Source organism: Coccinella septempunctata, chromosome 6 (genome assembly GCF_907165205.1).
Source record: "Coccinella septempunctata chromosome 6, icCocSept1.1, whole genome shotgun sequence".
Classification (NCBI taxonomy): Eukaryota; Metazoa; Arthropoda; class Insecta; order Coleoptera; family Coccinellidae; genus Coccinella; species Coccinella septempunctata.
In genome coordinates this window covers 14,932,093-14,946,961 of record NC_058194.1, presented here as the reverse complement: position 1 = coordinate 14,946,961, position 14,869 = coordinate 14,932,093, and the positions used below count along the sequence as shown (strand labels likewise).

At 37.5% G+C, this 14,869-nt stretch overlaps 1 protein-coding gene across 1 annotated transcript; it reads right to left on the bottom strand.

The window, feature by feature from the left end:
• Positions 1 to 5,613: 5,613 nt before the first annotated feature.
• Positions 5,614 to 7,534, bottom strand: LOC123315819. The gene is made up of 2 exons (XM_044901684.1): positions 6,897 to 7,534; positions 5,614 to 5,823 (listed from the first exon to the last, which is right to left on the bottom strand). Exons 1-2 carry the CDS (start codon positions 7,459 to 7,461, stop codon positions 5,765 to 5,767), a joined length of 624 nt encoding a protein of 207 aa, XP_044757619.1. The 5' UTR covers positions 7,462 to 7,534; the 3' UTR covers positions 5,614 to 5,764.
• Positions 7,535 to 14,869: the final 7,335 nt, after the last annotated feature.

The window sequence follows — 14,869 nt, the reverse complement described above, 5'->3', positions numbered from 1 at the left end:
GACAAACTATATGATTATATTCTGTACAGATGTTGGAGGTTTAAACGGCATCTAAATGGAAGATTGTAGATCGTTTAAATTTGTTGTCAACACTTCAACCCTGAATCTATATTTTTTGTTCGAAAGAATCTGAATATTTAGATCAGAAATAAATTCAAATGTTGAGTTATAAGCTTACTGTGCAGGTCAGAATTATAAATATCTTCATCTTCCCACATGTCCGAAACCTCTTATTAGATTAGACTCATTATAATCATCGTTTTTTTCTACATTATTTCCGAAATATGCACTATCCAAATATTGGGTTTTATTTTAGGATACCAAACCAAGGCACTATTTGCTTATGCCTCTTTTGTATTCACTTACGGGATTTCCAAGGGGCGAGTTTACTCTTTCTGCATTAATTTTTTGTAAACAGTATTTTCAGATGATACGTATCGAAATAGTGTTTTTCTTACAAAAAGATTTTCTCTACAAATTAGCTAAATAAAAATCAACCTTCCAGTAATTCAATACATATATGTTCGTCTTATAAGAGTAAAACCATTGTTTAAGGACATTAGTTGTCCTTATACAGAGTGTCCCTAAAATAATGCAAAAAAATTTGGTCACAAATTCTCAATTCTTCTTATTTTTTATTCTTTTTATTTTTATATTGTTGAAAAAAAGTACATTTGTCCCACATCATGAATTCATAAAAGAGATATATGAATTTATGATACACTAAGCAACAAAATAATAGCTTTAATTGTTCTCCCGCCTAAGTGAAACATATGGATTTACAATCTTGGTAGCTGACTAGCTGTTATACAAACGTACAGTAAATAAATATTCAGAGTTAGCGCTTGCATGTGTTTTTAAATTTTTTATGTATGTATCCATCAATTTGAAGAACACAAATTAATATCTACAAATTATAACATTCATAATGATATAAATGGTGGACATGTATAGTACAAAAGATTTATTTATCTATTGTAAACTCTAATTTTGAAATAGTTTTAATTATAACAGATTTCAATTTTTGAAGTGAAAGGGCAATCTGTTATAATAAGAATTTATTTCCAACAGGTAAAAAAAAAACTAGTTACAGGAAATGTGAAAAAAACTAAATTTAGTTATGTTATGAACTTTCTGCATACGTAACACAACAGATCCTGAGAATTTATGCAGGTGCGTGACATTTTTGAACCTTAAATATATTGCGGTTCGACTGCATTCGTTTCGAAATTTTGTTTTTTTTATAAATTCTCGGAATGAAAATGTAACTATGAAGAATTCTGGAAAGTAATTTATTCATAAGTATTATTATATTTTTGATGTAATATGAGAGATACCTACCTAAAAAAAACAATAAAAATCATTTGAATGGGAGGTTTGTTGGCAAGAGATCACTATAGGATTTTATTTCAGTGTACGATGAAGTGTATATGGAATCGAGTAAATATCCGAAAAGTATGATTTTATGAAATTTTGAAAGCAAGTAGGTACAAGACACATAACGTATCTGCTACTATATAGGTATTTTCTTACTCCTACTTCCGTTTTCCGATAAAAAACTTTCAACATTTTCAATTTAAATGGACAACCTAAATTTTTGCAGTTTTTAAAAGACTTTTTATTTCGAATCCGTGTATTATATTATGCCGAAATCGGAAATGATTTGACAAAACGAGAACTAAATAAGTTCAAAGTTAAAGAATGGTTCAATTTATTTACTACAGAGACTAAAGAACGAAAACCTGCATTTTCAGATAATTATTTGTATTAATACAATGAAGTAAGAAATAAGCGAGTACTATCCACTATCTAGTTGGTAATTGTTGCTAAACTAATTGACAGAAATAAATTGTACCTACGATTAAGAATAGTTAATTTGAGCGAAAGAGATCGTATTGAAATATTAATGATGATCGGTTATGCTGATACTGATAGAAATTACGAAAAAGTGGATAATATCCTTTATAAAATCTGAAAATCATCTTCAACGTTTACAACAATCCAACGTTTCAATAGGATTGGGGTGGTTAAAAGTTTGCCTAAAACTGGAAGACGGTGGAACTTAACGAACGAACTTTGAACAAAACGTTTCCTTTGATCCAGCCTACAACAAATTTTTACCACACTATACAGGGTGTTTCCTCATAGAATGTCAATATTTATAGGGGTGATTTTTGGTACCATTTTAAGAGAAAAACTTCATATGAACAATATGAACATATGTCCTAAACGTCTTGAGATACAGGGTGGTAATGTTTTCAAAAATAAATCATTTATTATTAATATCTACAATACAACCTCAGATATTAAACTTGTCATACATGTACTATGAATCAAGAGGCGTTTAGGACATATGTTCATATGAAGTTTTTTCCTAAAATGGGCCCAAAAATCACCCCCATGAATATTGACATTCACTAAGGAAACACCCTGTATATGGACTAATATCGACGTTGTGTAGGAAACTGTGAAGCAATTAATTTTTGATTTCTCGTTTTTTCAAATTATTTCCAAGAAACTTTGTGGGTAGGTATGAACCCGAAATGCAAAAATCTTTCGAAATCTACAAAAATATACAGTGCGTCCCATTTAAATTGAAAGAGTTAAGAAATTACATCAAATGAGTTATATATGTCATTTTATTTGCCTGCAAAATTTCATAATTATGGTCCTTAACCTTTTGAAAAGAGAACTTCGTTCCATACTTTACACCAAAATCAATTATAGAACTGAAGAAACATCGGTGGAATCACTATAATCACCTTCCTGAAACTTATAATGGTTATTTTTAACATGTGAAACACTATAGTGTAGGTACCTCTGTTTCAGATGTTAAGATAGAAAACCCATAATAAGTTTAAGGAAAAATTATATTTTCGAAATTAGTTAATAGTTAATCACACATTCTACAGAAATAAAGACCAATAAACACTTTTTTTTAACCTTTATGTTAACAACATGTGAAAGGACCAAGGATCGGACGTCACTCCTCCTGCAGAAAAAATGATTAATACGTCGGGCACACTTCTAACTTCAGACAACGCCGTCTGTTGTTGGATTTGCCTTGCTCTGAAGTTGGGGAGGAATGGTGACTCATAGTGGATTCGACGACTGCAAGATAATTGGATTTCGGATATGTTTTCACAGTGCGTATATTCATTCTAGCTATCACCATTTCGAAGAAATTATTATTCGCCTCTTCAAATTCGCGGAAACTGAAATGTGACCCTTCATCTCTGATCTTTCAACCCCGAATAGTCATTCAAGTGGTATTCATGCACCATACAATTCCTTCAGCAATCAATTTAATATGTAGTCTGGGTTCTGTTGGGGTCTGAAAGGGGTTGGGTTGACTGAGCTAGTCCTTAAAAAAAGTGAACGAAATTTTATCTTTATCGAATTTGGTGGTCACTCAACACAGAAGAGGTGGAGCATTCTTCTGCTATAAGATGGGATTGTGAAAAGAAAAATCATTAAATTGGAACTTTTTCGAACACGAGCGTCACGAGCGATATCATTCACGTCTTCCAGTTCTCTCATTATGACCATTACCTACCATAAAAATACCAAAAATTCAGAGATTCTTGAAACTAATAAGTTGGTCGTTATCTAATGATCTTATGAATATTTGAAGGTTTTTTGAAATAAAAGTATTCTTCATATTTTCTCGTACAATTTTCCAGTAATATATGATGTTTATTAAAAAGTATCTGTGAAATTTGAAAAATTAGGTACTTTGGCTGAATAAAACACTGTTTAAAAGATCCAGAGATGTGTAGTGTCACAGATTCAGCTAGTTATTCTGGAGGTAATTTTGTTTTTCCAGGGGTGGCACAGCTCACTATGAAAAATAAAAATAGCTATATTTTTTGTATCACGACCGAATCGGAAAAAATGGTATAGGAAAAGAGTGTTTCTTTTGACCACAAGACTGTTAAAATATTTGTACGAGACAAAGACTCATTAAGATGCCATTAAAATGCAGGACTTGATTCTTTATCTGAAAAAACTATAATAATATTTCTATTCTTTCTCAAAGAAACATGTGGCCAAGCCAAATATAGTGTCATAAATGGGATCTTTTCCACGGTTTTATTCACAAAAAATTGGAAATGCACGATATATATATCAATCCTTAAATCTCATTGGGTTGCGTTCACAAACTTACTCCCAGAGTATGACCATACTCAACTTTGTGAACGCAACTATTTGAACATATATGCTTGCGGGATCGACTACAAAAAGCTTTTTGGATTCTCATTAACAACCTCCACATAGACTTCAAGAACTCATACAGCAACTCTGGAGAGAAATTGATCAAATAAGGCTTCTTCAACAATCTGATATTTGATCGAAAGTATGCAGAGGCTTTTTCAGGCTTTGGTTGATGTTTGAGGAGGCCATCCTTCTTCACTGAAGTTGAATTTGTAAATGTTTTGCGTGAACTGATTTTGTACTACAAACACTAAAGATAAATTTTCATCCAAAAATGTGAAACTTAAGAAATGGGCAAGGAATGAGTTATGTAGATACATAAGCGAGTTAGTCTTATACGTATATAGTATATACAGGGTGTCCCAAAACTAGTGTATCAAACGTCACACACCACACGATAGAATAGACCAAATACTATCGAATGACACCAACATTTGTTCAGCGAAAATGCACCGTTTCCAAAAAACCTCACAAAATTGCCGATTTTCGAACTATTTTTTTAATCACAGAGCCAATTTATGAATTTTCTTTCAATGACATTAAAAATCCATCTGAGATATACAAAGTGAAAAGTACAGCCTGCCAAATATTGTAAATAAAGAACTGGACAATCATCCTTATTTCCAATGTTAAGCTCTGTGTACATTATACTATTCATAAGAAGCGCCTTGGGAAGGCTATAAAATTCATTAAGATTTCCAAAGTTTCATTTCATTGTATGTGTATGTATTCGGTTTTCTTCAATGTCCTTTCTTCATACTTTCAATAAGTACTATATTTGACTCGATAAATGTGTGAAAAATGGTTCATCCCATCAATTACCTCGACTCGGTCCTTTAATACGTTATTTTCAAATGGTGCCTTCTGGACCAAATCTAATAAGCAATGGTTGAGTGAAAAACGATAAATACCTCTGTTCAAACCACGGATATATTGTCTAAGCAGTCGTTTGAAAGCATTAATTAGCGAAGGAATTTATTAATGAAAGATAACCTCATTATAAGGGGTCTTTAACCGTAAAACTTCGATAAATAGTTATTGAGAAAAATTTCTGCAGCAACAACCGGAAAATTGAACTGATAATGTCATTTTGCTATTAGTCTTATTATTGTTTTGAAGTGCTATCTGCAGATAAATGTTTATTATTGTTTATGTTGCGTTTTTGAAATGAATCATGCAGAGACTTCACATAGGAAACGTTTCCCCCTCTTCAACCGACGAGTTCAAACCCGTCTCGGACTTAAGTTGAAAGATTCTGAGAGATTTTATTGCTTTGAAAATATTCTTATTATTTTAATATATGCTAATGATCATTTCATTAATCCTAATGAATATATATTGTTAGAAATGAAACTCAAGAATTCCAAACTTAATCATTTATTTTCATAAACACAAGAAATATCGAGCGGCTTGTACATCCGAGCACGAAGGGATCTTCAAATCGAATTGCCTGAGTACCACAGCTTCAAATCTCGGCTGTCGTTTATGTTTACTCAGCGCTTATCCCCTTTGACCGGCAGCGGCTCACCATATTCGTGTATTCGATTTCTTACACGGCCTTCCTGACAACTGCGACGCTCTCGACGCATTTTTCTCCAGAAGACCTATCTGTGAAAAAGAAATATTATTTTTTCTTTCACCTGGCTCAACCACTCACGGGACTGAGACCCAGAGACTTACAATTCAGTGATAATCTCGATCATCACTCTGCTCTTATCAAATTATACTCGTAAATACCTCAGCTATCAATCAGCTGTACCACTTGCTGGTCAGAGTCTCACATAATCAAAATTATATCTGTAATGACCTCAGCCATTACCCTGCTCTATCACTTACGTTACATAGACAGACAAATATCGAAATTACATCTGTAAAGCCATCAGTCATCTCTCAGCTCTACCACTAACGGGACAGAGACTGACAAAAATCAAAATTATACCTGTAATGACCTCAGCCATCACTCAGCTCTACCACTCATGGGACAAAGACTGACAAAAATCGAAATTATACCTGTAATGACCTCAGCCATCACTCAGCTCTACCAATAAGGGTACAGAGACTGACAAACATCAATCAAAATTATACCTGTAATGACCTCGGCCATCACCCAGCTCTACCACTAACGGGACAGAGACTGACAAAAATCAAAATTATACCTGTAATGACCTCAGCCATCACTCAGCTCTACCAATAAGGGTACAGAGACTGACAAACATCAATCAAAATTATACCTGTAATGACCTCGGCCATCACTCAGCTCTACCACTAAGGGTACAGAGACTGACAAAAATCAAGATCATACCTGTAATGACCTCGGCCATCACCCAGCTCTACCACTAAGGGTACAGAGACTGACAAAATCAAAATTGTACCTGTAATGACCTCAGCCATCACTAAGCTCTACCACTAACGGGACAGAGACTGACAAAATCAAAATTGTACTTGTAATGACCTCAGCCATCACTCAGCTCTACCACTAACGGGACAGAGACTGACAAAAATCAAAATTGTACCTGTAATGACCTCAGCCATCACTCAGCTCTACCACTAACGGGACAGAGACTGACAAAAATTAAAATTTTACCAATTGTAGCTGTAATGACCTCGGCCATTACTCAGCTCTACCACTAACGGGACAGAGACTGACAATGCAATAACAGCATTAATGTTTCTACACTAACCTTCTCTTTCAACTGAGTCACTTTCTGACTCCAGAAAATCCAATACTTCATTCATGTCAACATTCAAAGCCCATTGTATAGGCCACCGTCTGAGCTGCTCCTTGGCTGCTTTCGTCACGATGTTCGTGCCAACCTTCTTAATTTCATAGCGTCCATTATCCAGGCAGTTCACCACCTCGTATGGACCCAGAAACTCATAATCGCTTTTACTAATGTGCATCTGAGAATCACGGTGCATCAGCACAAAGTCACCAGGCGAGTACTGAACGTTATCTCTTCTTCTCTTATTAACATCGTTCAGATCACGTGTCGAGGACAATTTTTCTGCTACTCGCTGTCTATCCAAATCTCGGTTTCTTATTGAAGACAGATCCTTTGACACATTTTTCAATAACGCCTGTATCAATGGTGTCGAACTTTGGATTCCCAGGAGTAATTGCAGTGGAGTCAAATTAGTTGATTTCTGCACAGTTGTGTTAAGAACAAGCTGGATTTTCCATAAACCACTCGGCCATTCTGCCTTTACTCGAGTTTCAATTCTCAATAAATTCCTAATGGTTCTCATATAGCGTTCCACCTGTCCATTTCCTCTGTGTATGTCTGGCGTAACATAATGATGCTCGATATTCCAATTCTCCAGATACCTTGGAAAAGTTGTATTCTTGAACGTGGTAGCGGCATCCATTATAACTCGTTTAGGGGTTCCAAATAATGATAACACAGTTTCTAATTTTTCACGAGTTTCTGCGGTGGTCACACTTTTCATTTGCATCAAAATGCAATATTTCGTAAAACTATCAACGATAACCAAAATGTGCTTGTAACCGTCAGTAGACACAGGTAATGGTCCTAAACAATCCAAATGTAAGGTGTGAAATGGTTCTTTGGGAATCTCTACTGGATGTACAAAACCTTGTAGTGGTCCTGTTCTTGTCTTTTTTACTGCACATATTACACAATGCCTAACATAACATTTGATGAAGTGTCTCATTCGTGGAAACCAAAAATTTTCAGCTATCGACTGGTAAGTTTTGTCATCGCCGATATGACACTGCTCGTCATGGAAGATACGGAGTAACCCTAAGCGACTTTGTCTAGGAACAAACCACTGCAGATTCATTGTTCCATCTGGGTTATGGTGCTTGTGGTACAACATTCCATCCTTTTCAGTGTATTGGTTAGAGTCGAGATCTCCATTCCTTAGCTGTTCCAACATGTTTTGAACTTCCTCGTTTCCCTTCTGTTCAATGTAAGCCCAGTTATTATGCGAAACTCGGCGTATTGTGTTTACAGGATTTCTACTAAGATAATCCACATGTGGAAGATTTCTTCCTTTACGGTACTTTATCTCAAAATCGAAATCTTGAAGGTAAACCCACCAGCGGGCTATTCGAGGAATAAGATCCTTTTTAGTAGCTGTTGCCTTAACGGAATTGCAATCTGTGACTATGGTGAATTTGATCCCAAGCAAATAAGTTCGAAAGTGTTTGAGTGCTTGCACTATTGCCAGAGTTTCTAACTCGTATGAGTGATACTTCGATTCACTGTCTGTTGTCCTTTTACTAAAGTAAGCTACAACCTTTGGCTGGTTTTCATGTTTTTGTATAAGTATGGCACCATATCCAATACTGCTAGCATCGGTGTGCAGCTCTGTGGGTGCTTCTGGATCATAAACGACGAGCAGAGGCCTTGATGTCAGATGATCAATGACATATTTTCTTGCTTCCTCCTGCTCTTCTCCCCATTGAAAGGGAATTCCTTGTTTCGTCAGGCGAGTTATACATGCCGTTTTACTAGCGAATTCTGGGACAAATTTCCTGAAATATCCTGCTAGACCCATAAATTGACGAATTTGCTTGACATTTGTTGGAATTGGCGACTTCATTAGCGCTTCGACCTTGGCTTTCCCTGGTCTTACACCTTCACCTGATATTTCTCTCCCAAGGTATTCTAAGCTTGGTTGCAGGAAGTGGCATTTTTTTATGTTCAGAGAGAAACCAGCAGAACTAAGTGCTTCCAGGACGCGTCTTAAGTTGGTAAGACCTTCTTCCGGGGTGGCACTAGGAATGAGAATATCGTCCACATAAACTAATGCAATAGTATCTTTCAAATTTCCAAGGGCTCGATTGACAGCCTTCTGGAATACAGCCGGTGCATTGGTTAGACCGAAGGGCATACGAAGGTATTCGAAATGACCATCAGGTGTCACAAAAGCAGTCTTCGGAATGGATTCTTCATGTATCGGTATTTGGTGGAAACCGGAAGCCATATCCAAAGATGTGAAATAACATCCTTTTCCTAACCTATCCAACTGATCCTCAATTAATGGCATGGGAAATCGATCTTTAATAGTAATTCGATTAAGTTCACGATAGTCGACGCACATTCTGAAGGATGTATCCTTTTTTCTCACTAATAGTATTGGACTTGCAAAGGGTGATTCACTAGGACGTATAATGTTGTTCGCCATCAAATCGTTGGTGATTTCACGAACAGCTTCCCTTTCGGTAGCGGATAGTCGATAAGGATTACGAGCAACTACAGTATCTTCTGATAGGCGTATCTGAAGACTCACATTGTTTACCGCGCCTACTTTATTTCCAGTTGTTATCATGCCACTAAAATCTCGTAGAATAATTTGGAGATCATCCAGGTACTCAGCAGGTACATCAATCTCAGTTATTTCAGAATCGAAACTCTCAGAAACCCGGTTGATTCCAGGCAACTCACGACGTACGATGCGCGATCCTTGATGATCCGTAATGGTAACAAGACTCTGATCTTCGAAAATATTACGTCCAATCAAAACATCGTAATCAAGACTCTTGGCAGATACAAAAACGTAAGTAACTGGGATATTCACATCAGAGATGTTTGTGGAACCAATAAATTTCTTTGTCGCTTCAATGGTTACGTTACTAAGTCCTTTCAAAATTATATTACATCCGGTTACTTTATTTTGGAATAAATGAGTGTACTTGTCTGAAATAAGGGAAAGGTCAGCCCCAGTATCAATTAAGGCCCAAAATTGATGACCATCGATGAAAATCTTTGTTGATCCGGCAGGTTTCCCTGTGGAACACAAGTTGATATTACGACGTTTTTCGATGGCAGCTTTCGTAAAACAATTTGAAATATTGTGACCCTTCTTAGCACACAAACTACAACTCTCGTGATTTTGAGATGTATAATACTAGGAACACCTTGGTCATTTACAGGGAAACTTTTGTTATCTGGTTGAAATTTGTTGTCTTTAACACGACAATTTGCTTGAACATGTCCCATTTTACCAGTACATTGGTAACACTTCTTAGAAATTTTGAAACTGCTTCCTTTCTTGTCGGAAAAAGGATATTTTCTTTTGAGAGATGACTCATAACCAATCATTCGTTGCTGTCCATCGTTATAGCGTGAAGGTTTAACGAACTATGACAAGAAAACTAACAACTCGGAAATAGTGCCACAGTTAGCATTCATTGCGGCATTTCGTATCTCAAGCTCCGAAATTCCATAAACAATCAATTCTACTCGATCTGATAAAGCTGACTTCTCATGCACATAAGTTTCATAAGTGTTTACACAAGCACTTGAGAATTTAACTGCCTCTTCCAACATACGGCCAAGATTCCTTTTCGGAGGAAATGCTTCGATGAAATCGATACGGAAAGTAGCCCAGTCTCTGTTGTCGGGATTCCAACGTTCAAACCATCTTTTCGCTTCATTCAATAAAAATCGGCCAATCCTTGCCAAGGTTTGAACATCAGACCACCCTACTTCATGCTTAATAGTCTCAACATAACTCACCCATTTATTCGATTCATTAATTTCGGGTTTGAAATACGGTAAATCTACCTGTTCACCAGATCTCTGCGATTGTAGAACTTTGACTAACTCCGCCAGTAAGCTTTGAGTCGAATCGCCATCCGATGATGCCATTTTTTTTTTCACTTGTCTTGTAAACACACAGTCCAGGATAAAATTTCAGGATACGACGTAATAACCACTCAGTATTAGTAAATGTCCATAAAAGCTCGAAAGCAGTCTTAGTAATTATCGTTTTTGTACCAATACAACAACACAAGTCACAAAATAACAGTTCACTATGAACGATAGGCACAATCCCACTTCTGATGTTAGAAATGAAACTCAAGAATTCCAAACTTAATCATTTATTTTCGTAAACACAAGAAATATCGAGCGGCTTGTACATCCGAGCACGAAGGGATCTTCAAATCGAATTGCCTGAGTACCACAGCTTCAAATCTCGGCTGTCGTTTATGTTTACTCAGCGCTTATCCCCTTTGACCGGCAGCGGCTCACCATATTCGTGTATTCGATTTCTTACAATATTTTGTGGAAATTGGATTGTGTGATGAAAATACACAAAATGTCCGTTTAATTACTTTTTTTCTGATCGAACCAATATTGAGCTATATCGCCTTAGTTACCATGTGTCATAACACACTCATATTTCCCTAGGGAAATATGGAATGTCAGTTCATATTTCCCTAGGGAAATATGAAACGTCAAATCATATTTCTTTCAAAACGTCAAATCATATTTTATTTCTTTATTTAGTAACAAAATGGAAACTGCAATTGTTGAAATTTCCACTGAAAGTTTTTCCACCAGATACAAAGGAAGAAGAAATATCTTGTTCATAATTATTCGTCGACGAGACTACAGTTTTCTTGAGAACATTCCGTGCAGCAGCAGTCTCGGACGATTCTCCCAAAACGGTCTTCAAAGACTGTGATGCTGCAGATGGCTCTCCCTCCACACCTGCTATCATCTTCGCTACCTTATTTTTGTGCAGCATACTGTCAGCCAGATAGCCTTCTGCAACAGACGAACTTTTCCAACCACCATGTCTCTTGAGTGTTGTCATTGAGGCTCCCGCATCGGCAACCAAAGTCGCGGATGTTCGTCTTCCACAATGGCCTGTATACATTTTCGGATTATCTAATCCCAACCATTCAGCAACCTTACTCGGAATTTTTCCGAAGGTATTTTTGCCGACAGGCTGAAGAGTACACTTCTTATCTCTATAAGCTACGAAGAATTCAATTATAGTGAATATTCTGTTTATATCATTCTTAGTTTTTGAGACTTTAATTATGATTACCGACCCACGATCTTCGATATCTGAAGATAGCATATTCACCAGCTCTTGTGTTCTGCAGGCGCCAAAGATTTCCATTATTAAAACAACCTTCAAAATTGTTAATGTAAAAATCTTATAAACAGAGGAAATCAAAATTAAACTTTTACCTTATACATCGTCATTAGGAGCTTCACTCAAGAATGTCTTGAGCTGCTCCCGGGACAACACTGCTGATTTTTTAGGAACGTATCCTTTATTTTTGTTCTTAACAAATGCTTCGACTTCATCGAATAATTTGACATCAGTTTTTTCCTTCAAATGTAGCATTGATCTTAACATCGATAGTTTCGGCCATAACGTGTTTGGTGAATATTTCTGCGACTGGGGATCGAATGAATTAATCATACATCAAGAATAACAAGAATCAGAGCAACATACCAAATCTTGGAAATAGGCTAACAAAATATTATCGCTCACACCGTCCACCAAATTTTTTCTTTTCCACTCCTGAAAGCAATCGTACTCTCTACTGTAGGCAGCTTGAGATTTGGCCGGAACCAAAGATTCACGGGCTTTTGCCGATTGAATTTCGACGTAGTTCGACATTATTTCAATAATTTTATTTCTGACAAGACGTCAAAATGAAACCAGTCAACCATGATTTTCAGAAACATGGCCCATAGCAACGTTAAAAATTTAATTATTACAAAAATATACAATCTAACAATGATTTCCCCATAACAGATTATTTCAATCAGAAAAAAACTATTGATTACACCACGGGAAATATGAATATATTTCCCTCGGTTGTCTATACATCCCGAGGGCGGAGCCCGAGACTTTGACAACCTCGGGAAATATACTGTTCATATTTCCCTAGTTGTAATAATAGCTATTTATTTTGTTGAAAAATGTACAAACTTCTCTAAACCGATACGCACTCTACGTAATCTGCTATGGTGGGTTTAGGCAGAGTTTCTATAAGAATTAATGGTGAGTTTATACAGAGTTGATAAAAATTAATATCCAAAAAAGGTATACTAAATCTAATTGGGAGATAACGTGCACGTGTTTGCTATCTGCCTATGCGATTATGGTCCTTTTCTTAGATATTAGTTCTTAGGGACCATGCATAAACTCACATTATATAAGACCTAAGAAAGGAACAATCTCATAGAAAGATGACGTTCAAGTGATTGCATAGCCGTCGGCTAATTAGACCCTTCCTTAGGAACTCTCTCGTTAACTGTGTTATTATATACAGAGTATATTATCGTTTTCTGGAATAAAAAGATTGAATGTAAAATCTAACATAACACAGAATTACATTACAGATACATCAGGGATGGTGCGTTATAGGCGTACCCATTGCACCCCTGTCTGCATGTTTATACCAAATAGGCAAATCAGTAGATTATGCTCTTCACTCGGTGGTTAACTGCATTGAGGACGGACTACATCACAAATAATGGACACTGGCTATATTCCTGGATATAGAAGGTGCATTCAACAACACTGTTTTGGCAGGATGCAAGCTGCGTTGTCCAAACATGGCGTGGAACCGACACTTTGTCGTTGGTCGAGGTCTCTGCTGAGGGATCGCGGCATAATTGCTCGGCTAGGCAGCTCGACAATCCGGGGCTCACCGGAAAGGGGATGTCAGCATGCAGGGTGGTGTTTTATCACCTCTACTGTGGAATCTTGCCCTGAACGGGCTCTTGATCGAGTTGGCGAGGGCTGAGTTCATTGTTATGGCCTATGCGGATGACCTTGTCCTACTGATCAGGGGTAAGGTAAACAGTATCATCTTCGATCTGATGCAGAATGATCTGCGGATGATTGAACGATGGTGCTTAAAGAACGAACTCTCGGTCACAGATTACAGAGATCTGTCTCTGTAATCTGTAATCTCTGTAATCTGTGCTCTCGGTTAATCCTGGTAAAACGGAGATGGTTCTTTATACTAGGAGAGAGTGTCCCACAACATCAAGCTTCTGCACTGGTATACTGTAGTGGTGAGGCCTATATCCTAACCTACGCATCTCTGGTGTGGTGGACTCCCATGGGGAATAATTGCAGCCGCACCATTATGACTAGATGTCAGAGGAACGCATGCCTAACCATCACGGGCGCTCTGAGATATACCCCTACGGCAGCCATGGAGTGTCTGCTGGGCTTACCTCCTTCACACCTTGTAGTTACAGAGGTGGCTATGGAGACAGCTCTTAGAGTTTGGGAACAGTTACAATGTCGCGATAGAGGACTGTTCAGGGGGCACGCGAGGGCTCTCAAGATGGTGAAGGATGCCAACGCATCCCTTTTCTATAGGAAAGGACCGCGCGGTCACCAGCTTCTACTTCGCCGAACCCTACAGGGTAATTGTTCCTGACAGAGACTTATGGTCTACACCAAACAGGCATCTTGTATCTGAAGGTCCCACTTGGTTCACCGATGGCTCTGTGATGCCACAGGGACTGGAGTGGGAATAGTGGGACCTCGTTTCAATCTGTCCATACCCCTAGGCAAGGATTGTTCCATTCCATAGTGCAGGCTGAACTGTATGCTGTTCTGGCCTGCACAGTGGAGAATATCCGCAGAGGGTACTCCGGTAAACACATCTATATATGTTTGAACAGTCAGGGAACCCTGAAATCCCTTTCTGAGGAAAGGGTTAACTCACACCTAGTAGAGGAATGCAGGGAGGCTCTGATAACATTGTGAAAGTAATCTGGTGTCCGGCGCACGCAGTACTTCCGGGAAACGAGAAGGCAGACATACTTGATAAAGTGGGAGCCCTCTCAGCTTTTGTTGGTACCACAGAATACACCCATACTTGACTTACTTTATGGTTGGTACGGGACCGGCGCTG

Coding starts and splice junctions, on each gene's coding strand:
- LOC123315819 (XM_044901684.1), bottom strand. CDS start 7,461: ATGAGAACCATTAGGAATTTATTGAGAATTGAAACTCGAGTAAAGGCA. Junction 5,824..6,896: donor TGACTCAGTTGAAAGAGAAG/GTTAGTGTAGAA, acceptor TCTTTTTCACAG/ATAGGTCTTCTGGAGAAAAA.